Source organism: Protopterus annectens, chromosome 13.part0 (assembly GCF_019279795.1).
Source record: "Protopterus annectens isolate FY-2018-M chromosome 13.part0, PAN1.0, whole genome shotgun sequence".
NCBI classification, from domain to species: Eukaryota; Metazoa; Chordata; order Ceratodontiformes; family Protopteridae; genus Protopterus; species Protopterus annectens.
In genome coordinates, this window is record NC_056747.1 from 374,842,773 (window position 1) to 374,864,611 (window position 21,839).

Here is a 21,839-nt window from a genome sequence, read left to right on the forward strand (position 1 = left end):
CAAATACTTATAAAATTTGAAAAAAATATGTCACTTAGCTGGAGAGCTCAGTGAAATGCTGCTATATGGCTGCATGGCAAATGAGATCTGAGGTAACTGAGTGAAGGGCATTGTGGATAGCAGCTTAGCTCAAGAGTTTTTTGGTGCACGCAAGCTTGGTATAAGGCTGACTCGGTTCCGAAGGCTTGGAACCTAACCCATCAGTGATGAATAGGAAGAAGATTAACAACTTCAGATTAATACTTTTAAAACCATTATGGCAGTCTTTGATAGTTGTAGTGGCGCATGCAGAGTGTTGAAATTAGTTTGGTACAGAGTGTTACATTTTGGCAGGCATTTTGCAAAGCAACAGAATACCACCACCTCCTATAGAAGAAGCTGTGTACTTGCACAACTTCCATATTTTAAGCACAATTCTTTAGCTACTATACTGTACTCTTTAGAGTAAACCAACATTGGTGCTTTTATCCACTGATAACAATAGTTTAAAATGGAAATAAACTGGCTTTTTTGTGCCTTCCTCGATTACAGTTCAAGTGGTGACATTTTCACACTTCAAATATTGTATAAATATAGTTGGCTTCTAAATCACATTATCAACACATGACTTATTCTGATGCTTGACAGGGAAGCTATCTGAAGTGTCTGCATAGGGATTGTCAGTGTAGGGCAGGTAAATTAAACATATTTTTGTTAATAAGTATGTACTGTTTTTGAACAAATTACCACGTGAAAGCAACTGGAAAACCTACAGAAACAAACACGTGGAAAGAAGCTGATTAAAAGGTAAGTGCTCTAACTGCAAATAACATGCCTGTTAACCTTTCTCCTGCTCTAAACCTCTCAGATACATGACCAGTGCTGGTGCAGTGAAGAATGGGAAATGACATATCAGTGGGGTAGGGTAAGTGAAGGGCTAAGATCTGCTACCATGTAGATTATATAAAGTAGTACTAGGCATGCACTCTGAGTACTGTTGTATGCAGAGTTCTTAATAACTCTGACTCCATCCTATTACTGTTCTTCAGTACTTTATCCTGCAAGGCCCATGACTTTCACCAAGAGTTGCCTGGGCTAATCTTAATGCTCTTCTCCCCCAACCCACTACAGGTTAGCAAAGTCAACCTAGGGCTCTTTATCCCTCCCAAATGACACGTTGGGGTATCAAAGCCCATTCCCAAATGTAGGTTACTGGGAACAAACCAGACAGATACTGCTCTTCCTCTCTCTTTCTCTAGCTTTCCTTTTTTAACAGATGACTGCATTTCCTCTTTTCCATGTTGGAAGATTCAGCCAGTTGAGGAGAACAGCGTGGCTCTTTGACCTTGAAAAAAAAAACTAGTGCTAATTGTTAAGAAGCCAGCATAGCCTGCTATGAAGTGACACTAACAAACTGCTCTCGATTCTGGTCACACTTGCCACCTCAGTACTGACAAATGCTGGGCACTGTATTCCTAAGGCTCCAACTTTTACATGACACACACATGCTCCATCTGTCTATTCTAGTGTCCATGAAATCAGACATTAAAATTACAGTGGCAGATATGAAAAACACCATAACTGCCAAAAGTTTTTGCCCCATTTACTGGCAATACCACTTACAGTCTCTCCATTCACATCACCCTGTTAAGGACAAGAAGTCTCTTTGGGCTCAATAATGTGTTCAGTCACCAAACCCAAAACTAGTACAAGGCAATTTGCAATTTCCTGCAAGGAATGCTTGGAAAAAAATATTGAGTACCTCTTCACCACAGGAAGGTGAAATTGAAATTCCTAACTGCCCTGGAAAACAGTGTTGGGGAATTACCTACTTAAACTGGGTGGAATGAGATTCAAAAGGGTAGGAAGTTGAAATTGTTGACAAAATGGTGACTCTACAACAAATTTTCACCCATGACTACTAGAACTAGAAAAGTGAGTCAAACATAACCACTCTAAAATAGGTCTAACAGAAAGGTGGCACAGTATCTCCTTGTATTAGACAAGCTTGTACCAACTAGGAGTCTCACAAAGATTTTTCTGTCTTGTACAATAATAAGCAGCATGCTTTGCTCACGGTTCTTAATGTCAGTCATACTTACAAGACACTGCCCATTGATGCAAAGGCCCTCTGAGTCTGTACTGCATCTTGTACCATCCAAGACTTTTCCAAACGTATAGTAGAAATTATAACCCAAGGCAATACAGTTCAGGTCACAAGGGTTTGTGGCTACCAGGAATTATCATGGAAAATAAACACAACAGAATACAGTAATCAGAATGTTGAATCTTGTTTGTCAAAACAATTTACATCATGTTCCTTAGTTATACAAAGAAACATTTCTCTGAAATAAAAGAACTGCATAATTACATCATGTATAATTACACACAAGCCGCTTTCATTAGCATTATGTGCCGCCACTGTACTAGGAAAGTACAGTAGCATACACTTACCATAAATGTAGATGTTTGAGTGTATTTGCTATTGCAGTCCTAGCTTATGAGATTTTCTGCCGTGGAAGCCCCTGGCCAGCCCTACTACCAGAGAAATTTTCTCCTCTTCGTCCTGAAGTTGGTGGATGTCCTGTCCAATGTCAGAATGCCTAAGTATAAAGGGAGTTGGCCGCCACCATGATCTGAAGTACTTTTTTGCCCCCAACTGGTAGAAGCCCTCAGCAGGTCCTTATTGTCAGGGGCCTAAGCCCATATACTCCAGGATATGTGTTAAGGAAGAGGGAGTAACCTGAAACTGAGAAGGAGAATAACAAACCCTATCCCATAGGCAAGACAGGAAGGATGGAGGGAAAGAATACTACAACAGTAAATACACTCAAACATCTACATTTATGGTAAGGGTACACAACTGAACTATGTTCTTCATGTTTCACTGTTGCAGTTCTAACTTATGGGATGACTCCCAAAGCTGAAAGGAGGGTGGTTGGAAGGACTAAGGAGAAGAAAGGATGCCTTGCAAGATGGCAGTGGCAAAACCTGCTCTGGACTTGGAAAAGGTAGGAAAATAGTAATGTTTGGTAAAGGTATGCACAGAGGACCAAGTTGCAGCTTGCAAAATGCCTTTAGTGGTCAACCCTTAAAGGAAGGCATTAGATATAGTGGTAGCCCTAGTGGAATGGGTCCTCACAGAATCTGCTGGCTTCTTCCCATAACTGTAGCAAAAAGAGATACAGTGGGAAATCCATTAGAAAATAGTTTGTTTTGAAACGTGTCTCATTTCACAGATACTGGCAAAGGCCACAAGTAGCTGGCCTGACTTCCTGACATTCTTGATTCTGTCCAAGTAATAACACAGTTGCCTATGCCCATCCAAAGTATGGGGGATCCTTCCTTCTTTGTTTTGAGGGTTTGGAAAGAATGTAGGCAAGTGTATGGTCTGGTTTAAAGAAACCTCTTTCACCACCTTGGGTATAAAGGAAGGATTGGTTCTAAGAGATACTCTGTTTGGGTGGAAAACGATGAAAGGTTCCACACACATAAGGGCCTGAAGCTCCGACACCCTTCTGGCTAAAATAACGGCTAGTAGGAAAGCTGTCTTCCAGGTCAGGAATTCTATATCTGCAGAAGCAGCTGGCTCTAAAGTTGGGAGGGTGAGTTTCTCCAAAATGAAGCTGAGGTCCCATGTGGGAATAGTAGGTTTTCTGGGGTCCTAATGTAGACAACCCCTCTCAGGAACTATTTCATGAGAGGATGGGAAAAGATAGGGGTCAGAGAAGGAGGAGAGGCTGAAATAGCTGGAGTGGATTTTTATAGAAAAGTATGATATTCCTTTTTCAAAAAGGCTGGATATGTGCTAGGTCTCCTGGCTTCTTTTAGACTATCCAGGACCTGTTTGTCAAGGAGCTTCCCCTTCCCTGAGATCACAGTATCATCCAAGCTGTCAGTTTGAGTGTGTGCAGGTTGGGGTATACGATGGAGCCCTTGTTCTGTGTTAACAGGTCCATCATCTGTAGCAGCAGACATGGTTCCCTGCTGGTTAAACTAAGGAATAGGGGTACCAATGCTGCTTTGGCCAATCTGGGGCTATTAGAATGACCCTTGGCCCTTCTTCCCTTATCTTCAACAGTATCCTGGGGAGCAAGTTTATAGGTGGAAAGAACAGAAGCATAGGCCAGTCCAAGGGAAGGAAAAGGCATCTGTCTTCCAGGCTGACCTTGTTTTGGTCCTGGAGCAAAAATTTTCCAAGTGAGTATTTTCTTGGGTGGCAAAAAGTTCTATTTGTGGCATGCTCCATTTTTTGGTTATGCTGACAAAAACTTCCTGATGCAGTTGCCACGCATGGAAATCTGACAGGCTCTTGCTGAAGTGATCTGCTAGTTGACTGGTTTCTCCTGGTAGGTACTGTGCCATAAAGTGTATATCTAGGGAGTTTGCTGTTTCATAAGGTCCATGGCTAGGTGACAGAGGGGATAAGAATTTGTCCCCCAGCTTGTTTATGTAACACATAACCATGTAATTGTCTGTCTTTACCAGAAGAACTCCTAGTTTCCATTGCTCTTTGAAGGCAATCAAGCCGTTTTGGACTGCCATCAGTTCTTTTAGGATGATGTATTGTTTTCTGAACTGGGAGTCCCATCAGCCTTCAGTCTGGAAGTTGTTATAGTGGGCTCCCCAGGCTATTTCTGAGGCATCCCATGTCAGGGTTTGGCCCTGTGGCATGAACCTGAAGGGAAGGCTCAGATTGAGGGAGCATGCTTGGACTCACCAGGAAATTCTTTCCTGAGACAAGGAATAAGTTTTATCCTGAAGGTTAGTGATTGAGAATGTTGGCACCACACATTTGTGAGGTACTACTACAGTTTCCTCATATGTAGTCTGAGCAGGGGCATTATGAGGATGCAAGAGACCAGGTAATCCAGGGCTTTGAGATATTATCTGGCTGTGAGGTATTTCCTGACAAGAAGATTTTTGATGTACAGAGTTAGAAAGGTAACCCTGTCTGGAAGAGGAAAGGCTTTCTGAAGAGATGAGTCCAGTAAAGCTTCCAGAAACGCAATCCTTTTTGTGGGGCTGGTCTCAGATTTTTGGGTGTTAATAGCAAATCCCACTGACGTCAATACATTTTGTGTGTAAAGCAGATCTATTATGAATTTTTCCTAGATCTGTTTCCTGAATTAGGCAATCATCTAAGTATAGGTAAATCTGAATGCCTTTGTCCTACAGAAGGCTATCACTGGGGTTAGGCATTTTGTGAAAACCCTGGATGCAGAAGACAAGTCAAAGGGCAGAGCACAGAATTTGTAATGCCTAATACCTGCCATGTGTAAGAATCTCCTACAAGATTTTTAGATCTAAAGTTACCATGAACGCATTGGGGGAAATCATAGGCAGTAGTGTCTGAGTGTTAGCATTTTGAATTTTGGGACCTGCAGGAATTGGTTGAGACTTGACAGGTCTATCAGTGGCCTCCATGTACCTTCTTTTCTAGGAAGTATGAAAAGTCTGGAGTAAAACCTTTTCCTTGCAAAGAAGTTGGTACGGGTTCCACCAAAGCTTGAGTGCACAGAAGCTGTATTAGGTTTAAGGCCTCTGCCTTTTGGTTTGCAGGAATATCTGAGAAGCCTGAATGAGTTTTTAATCTCCTCAAATGATTTTCAGACTCCACAGATCCCTGGTAATGAGGGTCCAGTTCTTAGTGAAGGGGGACACCTCCCAACCTGGGATGAAAAGAAACATGAGGAAAGGACTGCTCCCTCAGCCAGAGGGATGACAGACCCTGTGGCTGCTGCCCTGCTGGAAGCTTCCAGAGTATCACAGCTGCAGTGCAGGCAGTGCTTAGCTACTTGAGAGTGCAGTTGTATAACTCCAACAGATCCTTTGAGAGGACTTTATTTTCAATCTCCATCAGTTGTTGTTTCATCTGGTTAAAAATGGCTTCATGATACTTCACCATATGAAAATGGCAGTTCAAAGCCGTCATGATAATGGTAGCAGAGGTGTAGACTTTCCTTCCAAACCTGTCTAAGGGTCTGCTTTCTTTGCCCATTGGTAAAGGGTTTTTGGAAGTACTAGCATTTGATCCCTCAGGGCCCTGTGTCACCACTTTAAGATCTGCCACACGGTTCTTAAAAAGGTGTTTGTGGGAACCTAGAACCTTGTAAAATTTGTTAGATTTCAGGGGGGTAGGGGGGGAAGGGAGTCTGGTTGTAAACAGGAATCCAGCAAGACATCATCCACCACCTCTAAGACTGGAGAAATGAAAAGGGTCTATGCTCAGAGAGATTTAGGAATTCTAGCTCTCTTCTTGGATCGTGGATAATCCTGAGCTTCACATTTGAAGTGCTTCTTCAGTGTATCTAAGGTTTCCCCAAAGTTAATGTCCTCATGGGGAAGGCTGAGGCAAAGTTCTCCTCAAAATCAGAATCCTCATAGGAGGCAACAGATGCATCGTCTTCAAAAGTGGAGTCATCATTACCATCATTATACTCAGATTCAAAGGTGTCAGAAGACTCATGAGATGAAGAATCCCTCTTTCTTTTACCCGGAGATGATTCAGTAGGAGGGAGGCATCTGGACGTGACCAAAAGAAATCAAATCCTCAGCCAACATAACTAGGTCTTGTTGACAGTTGTTGATAGGCCTGAGTTTGGGAACCAGCAGGTCTAGGCTGAAGCAAGGTGGATGAAGCTTTTTTTGAGAGGTCTTAGGCTTAGGCCTAAGACTGACATAATCAATTCGACCTAGATGAACAACCAACTCCCAGGGATGGCAGGCTGATGCAATCTCCTGACAACAGCAGAAATCATCACTAGTTTTAGAGCAATCATTGGAAGCCAAAGCCTTTTTGAAGTGGCCCCGGATTCAACCGACTAGCTAGGTCCTTCAGCTTAAGACAGTTCATGGATCCAGAGGCATACTGGACTCCGAATGTGTCTCAACAGAGGCCTGCACCACAACCACAGTCACCAAAGGGGGATGAAAAAGCACCTCACCTTCTTTGACAATCACAAGCCTAGCAGGACTGGCAGATATCAAACAAGCATCATTTGAGACCCTAAGTCTGAGGCACTTTACTTTTTTTTTACACCTAGGGAAATCAATTTCAGCTCAACCAGTGGACAACATTGTAGGTGAAGGCCCTGATGACTGGCTAAAATGTTCAGCTATAATCTTAGCCCTACACTTGATAGTTCTACTATTAATGTTGCGTTCTGTGCCCAAACAAGTCACACAAAAAGAATGAAAGTTCTGTTTTGTTATCTGCTTGCCGCACTGGGAACAGTTATTATCTTTCTCTGACATTAGTCAAAACAACACATGAAAAGTTCACCAACAGAGTACTTAGCTTTAGATGTCTTCTTTCTCTGCGTGCAGTCCGACTGACACACTGACTAGCACTCTGCTTTGGGCTGTGTTGGCAAGAAAGAAGTGAGATCACGGTGCCAGATGACTTTCTTTGTACCCAGACATTGTGATGTCAGACAAGGCATTTGCTGGCTTCAGGAGGAAAAGAAAATTTCACTGGTAGGCAGGCTGACCAAGGGCTTCCACAGCAGGAAATCCCATAAGTAAGGAGTGCAACAGTGAAACACGAAGAATATATGTAAATTCACGCACATCACGGATTTATTCCTGCATCATTTACACACTAAACCTGACATGAAATGTTAACCAATGTATACCCAAGGACCAAACATCAGTAAAACAAATATCTTTATCATGTAAGAGTGAACAGGTTAGCAATTCATATTTCATAACCTATGCTCTCTTCTACTTTCTGTACAAAAAATAGCTTGATGCACCCCTAAAACTGGCAGCCTTCCTGGACACTTTTTTGTTCATTTCTCTGTTTAATGACTACTAAGTTTACAGGACCAATCCATTACATAGCAGTGGATCTTCTCTGAGAATGGTCACTGTAACAGTAAATCATGTGCTCTTCTTTCCCATACAAAGTTTTCAGTTTTGATAGGATGTGCCGAAGTCCAACACTGGCCTCATGTCAGTGTTCACTTTGAACTTTGGCTGGTGCACAGGGTGTTCATATATAGAAACAGTTTGCTATAGTTAAAAAAAAAATTTTTTTAATAAAACCTGTCTGCTGTAGCACTCCATGCAGGGTATAAAGTGAAGCAAAATTTGTAGCAAGCAGTTCGCAACAGTTTAAAAGAAATAAAGATTTTCTTTTCTTTCTTTTTTGTTCCAAAATGAGAGGGAAGGAGGGTTGGGTGTGGGTACAGAAATGGGACCTAACTGGCTGAGGCAGGAGAGGGGGAACGCCATGTATCTGGCCACCTGGTCAATGTGTCAGTAGAAGGAGAGGACATTTTAATTTTTTTTGCACTTCAGTTGATAAGCTGGAAGGGGGAGGCACAGATTGGGTACTGTAGTTTTGCAGAAGTCCTTTTTTTGCTCTTAAAAGAGCTGAGGGTGTGGAGCACTAATTCATGTTATCAGTACAGGGCACTATTTGAGCCAGTTATGATTCTGACCTAGGTGGATGTATATATAACACCCCTTTCAAAAACTGTTTAACTTCAGCATGGTTAAAAAGTGGGGATCTAACAGTAGACAAGCAAAAATGGCTGACAGTGTACCTTGATGGAGGAATAAGAATGGCCAAAGGATGGTAATTCACACAATCAAGAAAAAGAGACAGCCAAGCCTGAAGAGGGTCTTGGTTCTTGGACTGGTACCAAGTAGAAAATCTTTTCCACTTGCACATATACATGATTTTCAAATAGCATTTTTCTGCCTCCTTTGGTAGTTGCTCCACATCCTCAAAAAAAGTATCAATATTCTATTATCTAGGCAGTAAGTTGAAGAGATTTTAGGTTCAGATATATGAAAGAACCCCTTTCTTGTATGAGCAAATAAAATCTGTGAAGCCTGTCGTAACTGTCATTGGCCAGAGTAAAAACAATGAAAAACTACTGTGCGTGGGCCAAAAGGGAGTCATCACCACAATTTCAGAAGAATTCTTCTAGATCTTTAGAAGAACCATGAATATCAATGGAAAGGGTGGAAAAGCATGTAAGAACATTCCCATTCATAGAAATGAGAAAAACATATGTTTTTCCAAATCTCTAAACAATAAGTCCAGGAGCACAATTTCTTTAGTAGTCTGCTCAGAAAAGAGACAAACAAATCTACATGAGGCGTTCCTCACAGCTGGATCAATTCTTGGAAGACCCCAGGGTGAAGATTCCATATATGGGTGGTTCTCCTGGTCCTGCTGAGCTTGTCTGCAACTGTGTTTGCAGAAGATATGATTCCCGAAGAGTCAAACTGAGCTGACTATCTCCCAGGCTACCATGGCAAGTCAGCACAGAGGGTAAGTTCTGGTAACACTAATTTCTGGTACCACTAATCACTATGGTGTTGCCCGAGTAAATTTGCAGTGGTCAGAGATGATTTAAGGCTTTCCAAGCATGATCACTGGCAACATCTTTTTGACATTAAAGTGTTACTGTCTGTCTTGCTTACAGAAATAAAAGACACATCCTACATTGACTAATTACATTGCAGTCACTATGAAACAGTGGCAGACTACTTTGCAATTAAGTCATGACAAATGGCAAATTATTATTCCAGGGATAAAACTTCAAAGGGATACTACAGGGTGATTCTTTGTCATGAGTGTTGTTTTGCCCTTAACCCATTAAGCTGTTTACTTAACACATTAGGCCTTAGTTACAGTTTAGTTCTCAGAAAACAACCTTGTTTAAAGATTTCTCATCCACTTTTTGCAGCTGACTTAAAATTGATCGTTGACAGCACAATTGCATGTGGTTAACACTTTCTCAGATGATATAAGAATGACACTTGGTCTTGATAAATGTGCAAAGGCAACGGTTAAAGCAAGAAAGTTGCAGTAAGAAAATATCACTATCTGACAGGAATGTGATATAAAGGAAACTAAGCATGAAGGAGTGTACAAATATTTGGGAAATGATGAAGGATTGGCAATAAAACATGAACAAATGTGAATAAAACTCAGGAATACTTCAGAAGACTAAAACTAATATTGAAAACAGCCTTGACATCCATGAATAAAGTCACACTATAAATTGTTAACTTATAGTCTTGGTGTGATTTACTGGCCCCAAAAGGTATTGAATCAGCTGGACACAAAACACTATGTATACCAAGATTATATATTCCATAATCTAAGGAGGTATGGGACTCCCTGAAATTGACTACATGTATAAATCTGTGATCATGGCATTTCATATCTGCTAACCTTGTCAGATACAAACACAGTGAAAGTTTTACAACACGAGGAGAGGAAGTGTAAAATTACCTCTCTGCTTAGTTTAGCAGAAGCATTCAGGTGGCAAACAGGAAGGGAAATCAAAACAGAAGTAGACAAAAATCAGACAGCAACTGATTGTGTCAAAAAACAGAAGAAAGAATATAAGAAGGATCACATGAGAAGGAAATTAATGTGCAAAAGCCATAAATATAGTGGATAGTACAGAGATAGTACAGTTGTGTAAAATCTTACCATAACAGTAGATTTCCTTTTCTTCACTGATGAAGTATACCTTACATCTTGAGATTCTCTGCCTCAGGCAGCCCAATGTCTGACAAGTACAAGCCTATTGTTGCTTTAATGTATGCTGCTGTATGTCACATGTACAGTCCCAGTAGGAACGTCAGTCCAAGGAAAACCAAGAGGTAACCAGTACATCCAGGAGGGAAATGAACCAGGGGAGGAGGAAGTGAGTGAATACTGCAACTGTGAAGGAAAGGACATCTACTGATTTTACACAACTGTACTATGTCCTTCCACTCGCATGTTGCAGTATTCCTTACCTCTTGGGAGACTGCCAAAGCTCAAGAAGAAACTTAGGAGGAGGAAGGACCAGTAGAGCCCTCTAAGAAGCCATGAAGGATGACTCTAGCAAAATGAGCTCTAGTTCTAGAGATTCGATCCAACTTGTAGTGCTTCGCAAAATTATGCACAGAAGTCCAGGTAGCTACTTCAAGAACAGAGTTAGTACACAAACCCTTGAAAAAAACAATAGAAAAAGACACAGCCCTAGTAGAATGAGCCTTAACAGAATAAGGAAGGCTCTTACCATGAAAGGAATAACATAAATAAATAGCTTTAAAGATCCAAGAAGAAATAGTTTGCTTGGATACAGCTAAACCTAGGGACCTAGGACAAAAAGAAACAAACAACTGATTAGATTTTCTAATAGACTTAGTCTTTTCCAAATACAATCTGAGTTGTCTACGGACATCCAAAGTGTTCAGCACCCTGTCACTGGCCAATTGCAGAGAGGCAGAAAAAGTAGGAGCATGAAATGAATAGACTGATTGACAACTCATTAACCACCTTGGGAACAAAAGAAGAATTAGTACGTATGGGCACCCTGTCCTTATGAAACACCAAAATTGGACAAACCATAAGAGTTTGAAACTGAGGCACCAGTCTGGCAGAAGGAAGGGCCAACAAAAAAAAAAACAGTTTTCCAAGAGCAATGTTGCAAGGAAGCTGAAGCAGCAGGCTCAAAAGGAGCCTGAGTCAACTTCCCCAAAACAAAATTAAGACCCAGGGAGGAGGAACAGGCTTCCTGGGAGGCCTAATATGAAGGACACCTTTAAATAATTGTTTAGCTTCAAATATAGAAGCCAAAGGAGTATATAAAGGCAGACAAGCAGAGATAGCTGATAAGTGGGTCTTAAAAGAGGAATAGGCCAAATCAGCATTGAACAATTCACACAAATAAGAAAGAACCAAAGGAACATCCAAAGCAAGTGGATCCAGGTTACGAGAGAGAGACACCAAACAGAAAACCTCTTCCATTTGGATAAGTAGGATTTCCTAATATCGGGTTTCCTGGCCTTCTGCAGGACCCTAAGCACATCCACTGAAAAAAGGTGTCTATGTGGAATCAAAATCCTATCACCCGCAGTGTCAGTTGAAGAGTGGACAGGTGGGGATGGATGAGAGATCCCTTGTCTTCTGTGAGTAGGTCCACCTTGTGAGGTAACTTATGATGACTGCCCTTGGTTAAATGCAGAAGAAGAAGGAAACAATGCTGTCTTGGCCAAAAGGGAGTCGCCAACAAGATCCCTTTGAATTTTGAACAGGACTTTTGGAATAGCAGGAAAGGAAAGGAATGCATAAAGAAATATCCCCTTCCAAGAAAAAAAGAGGGAGTCCGCCTTCCACACCAGAGGACCTGAGACTCTGGCACAAAATAGTGAAGTTGCCTGTTCAGAGGGCAAGCAAATAGATCAACTTGAGGAGTACTCCACCAATGGACAATGTCCAGAAACACATCCCTGTGAAGCATCCATTCATAGGATTGAGTTAAGGACCTGTCCAGAGTTTCTTCCACAATGTTTTGACCCGAGGAAATATAAACTGCCTGAAGAGTCACTTGATACTGGACAGCAAGATCCGATACCAGGAGCGACAACCGGCAAAGAATATAACATCTCATTTCCCCGTTAGTTTATATACCACATCACTGTGGTATTGTCTGTAAATACTTTGAGAGGTCCTGGGGAGTAAAGAGGATGAAAATCCTGAAGAGCCAGTAGAAGAGCTCTCATCTCTTTGACACTGATGTGCTCCTTTTGCTGAAGAGGCGACCCCCCCCCCATACCTCTAGGGAGCCAAAAACTGCTCTCCATCCCACATCTGAAGAGTCTGTGAACAGTTCCTGAGAGGGAAGAGGGGAATGAAAAGGGAGCCCTAGATTTACAGAAAACTGCTGGTTCCACCAATGAAGTTCCTTCTTGAGACAAATAACAGAGGAACTACAAATTCTAGAGGATGTGCATGTTGAAGCCAAACTGACTTCAGAAACAAACTGAAACTTTCTCATGTGGAGTTTGGCCACAGGGAGCATAGGAATAGTGAATGCCATGAAACCCAAAGCTCTCAGAAACTCCCTGGCTGTAACGCAGGCCAGAGAAAGAAGAGTTTGAAAGAAGGAAATGAGAGTTAAGGCCTTTGGAGGAGGCAGGGATGCCAGCACAGGCACCATCTAAATCCTGTAACCTAGAAAAACATGATCCTAAGAAGAAGTTACAAAAGACTTTTTGAAGTTTATTGTGAACCCCAGGCTCTGAAGAAGGGAAATGGCAAAATGAAGATTTTGCAACAGGATCTCTGGATAGGAGGCCTGAATCAGCAGGTTATCCAAGTAAGGAAATACTTGGATCCCCTGAAGCCTGCAAAAAAGAATCACAGGAGTGAGGCATTTGGTGAATACCCTTGGGGAAGTAAAAAGGCCAAAGGGCAAAGCAGAGAACTGAAAATGCCAGGAAGCAACAGAGAAATGCAAAAACTTACTGAAAAGTGGATAGATCAGGATAAGTACATAAGCATTCTTGAGCTCCAGAGATACCATCTAAGCCTGAGGAAGCTAAAGAGGAATCAGCATCTGAAGGGACAACATTTGAAAAGTGGGCACCTTCAGAAAAGTGTTTAGATGAGAGAGGTCTAGAATAAGCCCCGATGTACCCTCTTTTCTGGGAACTAAATACACCCCCCCCCCTTTGGGACACAAGCACCTCTTGAATAGTACCCTGTGTCAAAAGGTCTCGAAGTACCTCTGGGAAAAAAGGGAGTTGTTTCTGGGGAGGCTGAGGAATGGCCATAAAAAGGGGGACAGGATTTCCATACAATAAAATACCCTTGGCAAATAATGGACAGAACCCAAGAATCCTGAGTAATCTGAATCCAAACAGGAAGAGAGAAAGAAAGGTGAAGAGAAAGAGGAACATGACTGGGAAGAGACAGAATCAAACAGCACTGGGTTTATGAGGAGAGGAAGACGTCCGAGTCCGTGAAGTCTGAGTAGCCTTAACAGGAAGAGCCCATTTGCCAATTTTTTTGCCCTTATCAGGAGGGTGAGATTGCCTGTGAACAAAAGCAGGCTTATTGGATTAGTTTCTTTGAAATTTAGCAACAGGAGAGACAAACATGTTTGAGTTCCTGTAAAGCCTTACCCTTATCCTGAAGAGATTTAAACAAACCAGCAGCAGCTTCCCCAAACCATATTATCAAGTGGGGCATCCATCAACTTAGCCTTGATATCATCAGGCAATGGTTGAAATCGAAGCCAAGAATACTTCCTCATCACTGAACCAAAAGCAGCAGCCCTAGAAGAGGCATCTGCTGCATCATAACTACACTTGATGGAATGACAAATCACCTGAGAGGAAGTCCCTAACAAGGAGCAGAAGTTTTACCCTCAGAGTCTGGGAGATCAGAAATAACCTGATAAGCCTGAAAGAGGAGAACCAACACATACCTGAACATATGGGTGTGATAATTAATAGCCCTAAAAGCCAAGATAGCCGTGGTGTAAACCTTCTTACTTAGCCTTATGGTTCTGCTATCTTTATCAGAAGGTAGTAACTTGGGTGAAGGAAGTAAATGAGAAGGCTTGTCAGAGGCTACAGACATCAGTGAGGGGTGTCAACAGCAGGACACTTGTAGAAAAAGTTACAGTCCTCAGGCAACCTATAAAACCTATTAGGCTTCTTGGAAGCAGGGGGCAAAGAATCAGGAGCTTTAGAGACGCTGGAAAAAGCATCCAACAAAGCAGCCAAAACAAGCGTAATAGCAGAGTAATAGCAGAAGGTTTTGGAGATTCCATCTGCAACAACTATATATTTTTTAAGTTTTTGTCATATGACCATTGGACTGCTGGTCATGTGATTTTGACCTGTATATAAACCAATTGTGGCTTGTAGTTGTATGTTATGCACTGAAGAAGGGTTTTTACCTGAAAGCTTTGTCGTTGTGTCATAAAGTGGTTTTCTCAATAAGTTTTTTTGTTCTAAAACAGAAAAGTGACAGGATAAGTCAGACACTGACAGCCTTATCAGATGCCAAAACTGCTCACCACTGGAAATGGGATGACAGGCAGCCTTTAAGTCTAGATTTACTACAAAAGCTATAGGAGGGAGTAGATACAATTGACTGAAGGGAATTAGAAATAAATAGTTCAAAACAATAAGTGAAAAGGTCACTGAAAAAACAATCAGTAAAAACAAAATGAAAACTCCAGCAAAGCTAGAACTGTCTGCTTGTGCTGTGCTGATGAGGTCATAACAAGGCCGACATATGCACATCCACAGCTAGTAGAGTTTGGCTTTATTGGCCTGAAATTGTCCATTAAAATGATGAAACAAGTCATGGGCATTCAGAATCACCAATTAGCTGAAACACCTGATGTTCATAAGGATAATCTGCATAGATCCCATGTGCCTCTGATACAAGAGGTTTGGGAGGTCTCTCAGTGGAAGTTCTAGCTTTGCTGGAGTTTTCATTTTATTTTTTAGAAATAAATAGTCCAGTACAGGCATTCACGATAGTTCACTTTTAGTACCAGAAAAACCCTGAGGCATTGGTTCTATCACTCTCTCTGTGCCAACATCTGGTGCAGAATAGGAGGAAAGAGAGAGACATGGTTCACTAGGCAAAAAAGAATTCCATGGAATGGAGGGAGAAATTCACATAGCCAAATGTACTCCAGCTTGATTACAATTAAAACCATCTATCTGTAACAATCTATGTCCACAAGAAAGAAACCTCAGAGTGATAGAAAGGTTCCGGGGTGAGAGAGGGGAGAAGCATGAACAGGCATTTATATTGACTGAGAGGACTATCCCTGACTTTTTGAGGTGTTTTTTAAAGACCTATTTGTTGGCTCTTTGCAGCTAATTGAAAAAAAGGGAGCTGAGGAGGAAGGAAAATTTCTAATAGCTGTGAAAAAGGAGGATTAAAAATTTGAGTGACTCCTTGAATCAGCTTTCCATTTTCAACAAACATCTTTATCACCCCATAATGTGCATAAAGTACATTAAAAGATAGCTTTAACAGAATTTTAATTGACCAGAGATTGCAAAGTATGTAACAGGTACAGCAGGACACATAAGCAATGCCAAAATGCTGGAGAGAATGGAGACAACACCAAGTTTGCTTGGATACCTTTGCCTATTACTGAGGAACCATTTCTCAAGGTAGCTATGGATATTGTATGACTTCTGAGTACCCCAAGCTCCACAGGAAAGAAATATATCCTGGTCGTGGTGGACTATGCCAATAGGTGCCAAGAAGTGGTGTCTCTCTTTACCAATGTAGCAAACTAGGTGGGAAATGCTTTGCTATGCATCTTCAACAGGGTGGGTTTCCCTCCAGAAATATTTCAGAAATACTAACAGAGAGAGGGCCCAACTTTATATCATACATGCTGGCATGTTTAACAAGGTGTTTTGGGGTAAACTGTCTAAAGGCTATCCCCTAAAAGCAACAGACCAATGGTCTGCTGGAGAGATTTAACTCACACTGAAGATCATCCTGACAGCATTTGCAGACCAGTTCAAGAGGGAGTGGGACAAATATGTGCCACATCTTCTCTTTACATACAGGGAGGTGCCTCAGGAATCCATTTTGTTTTACACTTTAAGCTGTTGTATGACTAAAGACTGAGGGTGTCCCTGGATTTAATTTATGATGCATAGGAGGGTGATTCCTACAAGGATTCTGTTGTAGAGTACATACTAAACTGCAAGATTAGACTCAGGCAGCTCATGGAGTGGCCAAGGAGCACTTGGCACAGGCACAACAGCAAGTCTGGTATGACAGGACAGCCAGAGAATATTGTATAGAGCAACAGGTAACAGTGCATATTCTCATTAGACACAGCAAACTGCAGGGACCATTGTGAAAAATTGAGTGATGTCAGCTATACATTTTCTAGGCAAGAGGCAAAAGTACAAACCTTAACATATTAATATAACAAAGCACTGTCATGACAGAGACACCTCAGTATTTGGCATCTGCAGTGAGTTGGTGAAAGAACCAGAAGAAGATCTGGTGGTAGATCTCCTGGGAGAGGCTCGATCTATACCTTAGTGGATAGGGTATCCCTGCCCCAGCTAATTCCTAGCCATGTTCAAGAGATCCAAGTAGTGTTACCAAAATTTGGGGATATTTTTACAGGTAAGCCAGGGTATAGCCACCTGGTGCACCATGTAGACACAGAACCCCAGTGGCCCATCAAATAAGTTCTCTACAGGGTATCTGAAAGAGGCACATTCTAAGAAAGAAACTGTGGGATATGTTGAAACTGGGGGGTTACACAGGAGTTCAATAGTCACTGAGCCTCAGAAGTGGCACTAGTGCCAAAAAAAGATGGTAGCACCAGGTAATGTGTGGAGGACTGGAAAATAAGCAGTCAAAGAAGCAGATGTTTACCCCATATCTAGGACAGATGAAGTTTTACAGCATCTGGTAGAGTTAAAAATCTATCAAACTCAAATAATATGTACAGCTACAACCAATAACCTCCAAGAAAATACAAACAAATCAAAATGAAAACCCATCTGTAAAACTAGTTGAATAAAAAACAAAAAATTGCAGGAAGATCTATCACCACCAACAAAGGTTTCTGACCATAGGGTTGCAAATAAATAATTATTTAATGGTGTACAAAAAAAAAGTATTAAGCAATTTCAATCCTAAAAATTGGAACTTCATCAGAACATTATGAAACAAAAACATCATTTCCTTAAATAGTAAAATTCTTAAACACACTATGACCATATAACTAAACAAGTATAACTAAAGGTGCTGAATTGGGTTGTTGAGTCTTTAAGAATTTTGCTATTTAAGGAAATGACGTTTTTGATTCATAGTATTCTGATGAAGTTCCAATTTGTAGGATCAAAAGCGCTTAATACTTTTTTTATCCGCCATTGAATAATTATTTTTAAAACCCTGTGGTTGGAAGCCTTTGTTGGTGGTGATAGAGCACCCTGCAGTTTTTTTTTTTTTGTTTTTATTCAATTAGTTTTCCATCTGGGTTTTCACGTGAGTAGTATGTATTGTTTTGCAGTTATAATCTAACTACTAATAACATGACCAAGGGTTACTGGCAGGTACTCCTGATATCTGCAACCAGAATGAAGCCAGTATTTGTGAAACCATTTGGTTAGTAAAAGTCTAAAAATAAGCCAGATGGTATGAGGAATACCCCAACAACTTTCCAGAGGTAAACACCAGGAAAATAACTTTCTTGGGTGGTGTAAGCCAGGGAACCTTGTTGGCTAGGCTTATGTAGGCCCTCGGGCCGATAGCCTAGTACCTACCTATGAACCTATGGATCATTTCCTAGCAGGAGATTATTCCATTGCTTACCTGGATGACATTGCCATTTACAGCCAATCCTAGGTGATACATGTGCAACATGTCAGGGAGGTATTAGACAGACTGCACTATCAAGACTATCAGGTATGTGAGTATGGCAGAGGTGTCTTATCTGGGTCATAGAGTGGATGCTAGAAAGATTAGAACAGAAACTGACAAGGCTGAGAGTATTCAAGCATGGCCCACTCCTACTACCAATAAACAAGTGAGGACATTATTCAGTATAGTGAAGTAATACAGGATGTTTGTTTACCACTATAACATGAAAACTACTACCCTTACGACCTTACTAGGAAAAACAGAAATGATAAGGTAATCTGGACTCCAGCCTATAAGAAGGAATTTCAAAAGCTCAAGGAGGTTCTGAGTAGACCCCCAGTATTAACCAGTCCTGATTATAGCCAAATTTCATTGTACAGGTAAACACTTCTAACAATCGGATGGAAGCTGTACTTAGTCAGATTTCTTCACAGTTGTGTTAAGCATTCTATTGTGTACTTAAGCCACAGACTTCAGCCCACAAAGGAATCATATGCAGCCATAAATAAGGTCTGTCTGAGCTTTGCAAAAGCTACAATGCTATTGTAGACAGAATGTTCACTATGGCAGCAGACTACAATTGTTTAAAATGGCTAAATATAGCAAGTGAGCAGAACCAAAAGCTTCTTAAGCAGAGTTTTAGCCTTGAAGTCCTGTACCATGACTATCCAACACAGATGTAGAATTACTAATAGGAATAACTACCCAACATAGATGCAGTACTGCTAATGGGAATCCAGGTGATCTAGTTAGAAAAGTAACGGGGTAATGTATTGAAGGACTGCAGCCTTATCTCAAGTTTAGTTTCTTGACATATGCCCCTGGAAGACTTGTTTGAGGGTTTTATGGGGGAAAAACGTGGTAGCAGGGTTAAAGGTAGGCTAAGGAATACAGACTTAAAGATGTTTTGTATTTTTCTTCTCTGTTTTCTACTTCCTTCTAGTGACATACTTCGTCAGTAAAATGTGTTTCCCATGGCCTTAGAAAGTGTGACTTTCTTTTTTGAATATGTAAAGACATGAAATGTCTCGTGTCATTTTGGTGGTCCTTCAAAAAGGGCTTAAGTGCTTGTATAACTAAGTTACACAAGGATGGTGACAGGAAAAGCCAAGGCTCACATAATGCAATTAAAATGCACTTCAAAGGAAGTAATCCTCAGTATATAAATGTACCAATCTTAAGAAACTTTCTGGTGGAAGAACTGGTTTAGTTCCTTTACTTATGAGAAAGCAAACTCCTAAAAGAAGCTGATGTAATGCATTCGGCAAAAATTAATGATGTAATGGCTCCAGGAAAGCAGATCTGTAGACCTGAAATGTATATACATATCTGAAACTGTCTTTGGAAGATACTGAGGTAACCAAATCCTTGTAAGTTAGCTATCGGTAATTTCTGTCTATTATCTTCTAAGAATCTACAGAAGTAAGGATTCAACACTTCTAAGCTACAGGTAGTTAATTTATTTATCCAGAATAAAGTAAAATATTCACCAAGGCACCAAAGTTCACTTCAAACAGAATCCACAGGTACCACCAAGGATCGAATACCAGCAGTTTTCCTTGAAAACACAGCTTTAAGAAAATCAACAAAAACCATATACTCTGGAGTATAAAAGGAATGATTCACAAGTCTATCCGCATCTGATGAAGTAACTTGCAAACGAAAACGTATTGGATTGGAGATGTTAATGCCTGGAGTGTATGTGTTTTTTGTTGATTTTCATTAAAGCTGTGTTTTCAAAGAAAACTGCTGGTATTCGATCCTTGATGGTACCTGTGGATTCTAAAATATTTATCCAGCACAGGTAGTTTTCTTTACGTATTCCTGTCTGGTTACTGAAATTTTGATATTCTGTGTAAACTGTATCATTCTTCTTCTTACTGAACCTGTAACTCCAATGTTTGCCTTATTGTTTTAGAAAAGTTTATTATTTCAACTTAGTGGAGCCTCATAGAAAGCTACCACAAACCTGAAACACAGGTCAAACATAGCAGGTGTGGGGCCTTGCCTCATCATCAAAAGTTTCAGTACTGAAGGTTAGGAAAGTGTAGTTATATAAGTAAGCTTACCATAACAGTAGATGTTCAAATGATCACTGCTGCAGTAGCCTTTAGCTATATGGGTTATATTATGTCAAGGATATAACAGCCAGTTAGCTTCCAAAAGCTTCAGGGCACTTTCCACACACTCAAACTGTCAGGCAGCTCAAGCCCTTCATAGCTTTCCTGCCAACAAAGACAGGCGGAGTCTGGAAAGGACAATGCTAGGAACAGCAGAAATAAATGTCCAAACCCAGGCATAAAAAACACACCAAAAACAAGGGGGGGGGGGGGTGGAGGGGGAAGTGTCCACTGCAGCAAAGATCAATTGAGGTATATCGTGGAGTAGACAGGGAGAAGGGGGAAGATGCACCCTTGGACAAGAAGGAGCTAGGGACACTAGCAGCGGGAGATGGAGCCTTCCCCGCAATTATCACCAAAGGTGATCAGCACTGAGGAGTCAGCCCCGATGACAGAGCCAAAGATGCCAGGGGAGTCGAGGGTCTTGGGACCTTTGGATCCGGCAGACCCAATGAAGATGAGGGACCCAAATGCTTTCAGTCTCCTTTAGCTGCTTTGTGGTCCTTGGAGTCTTGCTTGTGACCCCCATCAGACTCCTCCCCATGTAACTGCAACTAACTATTCCTGTGCTTTTGTGTACAGGAAGAAAACATACAGCATACCTGAACATCTGGGGGATTATAACCTTATCCCAGACAAATCATACACCACATGTGTCTGTCCTGGGGAAGAATTCAAGATAGGAAGTTACTTCCCACAGTCTCATTTACAGAAACCCAGCTCAAAAATACAAAATCACTTCTCTGCAATTCAATGATCCAAATAGTAAAATTCACAGACACCATATCAACAATAACATGACTTTAAACTTTTGTTACTGTTATTTCTCCCTTAATAAAACTGCAATAGCCAGGAAAAAAAATAGATCCAGAGAGGGAGAGCTACATAGTGCACTGAGAGATAGGAAAATGTATTTAGCAGCCTAAGAAAGATTTTTCTACAACTGATTATAATGACTTGGGTATCACTGATCTTAAGAAACTGTATTTTGACTCTGTACATACATTCATAAACATCATGCGTAATGCCTTACAGAGACTGTGAGCAATCCTGACAGCAACACAGTTCATAAAACATCATCACATTTCTACCATACAATGCATCCTCAATCCTTTGGTAAAACTACTGCAAACACATTCCAATCACAGGGGTCAGTTGCAGACATGAGACTACTGGCAGCTGCCATCATACCTCTCAACCTCTTAGTGCAAGAAATCTGGACAAAGCCTGAAAAGATGGGGGGGACAAAGACCCTAAAAATAGGGGCATATTTTAAATATTGCACTTGTAAACTTAGAAAGTTGCTAGGGTGACAGTGTTTGTTTTAATATACATTTTCTGAAGGATTTGAAGCCTGAAACTTAAATGTAGGTCATTATTTAATGACTTCAATCCTCAGATCATCCCAGTGATTTGCCAGAAAAACAACACATTTTATGAGGAACAGACCAAAAATATGATCCAGAAATCTGGGCATTCTGCAAAAATCTGTACAATTGAGAGGTATGGCTGCCATACAAATGAGTCTGTGATGTCAGCACTGATATAACCTACCTAATGTA

The 21,839-nt window shown here is 41.0% G+C and overlaps 1 protein-coding gene across 1 annotated transcript in view; it reads right to left on the bottom strand.

The window, feature by feature from the left end:
• Window positions 1-21,839, bottom strand: part of LOC122787905 (ADAMTS-like protein 5) — a 280,019-nt gene that overhangs the window by 239,522 nt on the left and 18,658 nt on the right. Inside the window, exon 3 of the mRNA XM_044054829.1 lies at window positions 2,082-2,209. Coding sequence (XP_043910764.1) covers window positions 2,082-2,209 — 128 coding nt within the window. The remainder of the gene's footprint in view (window positions 1-2,081; window positions 2,210-21,839) is intronic.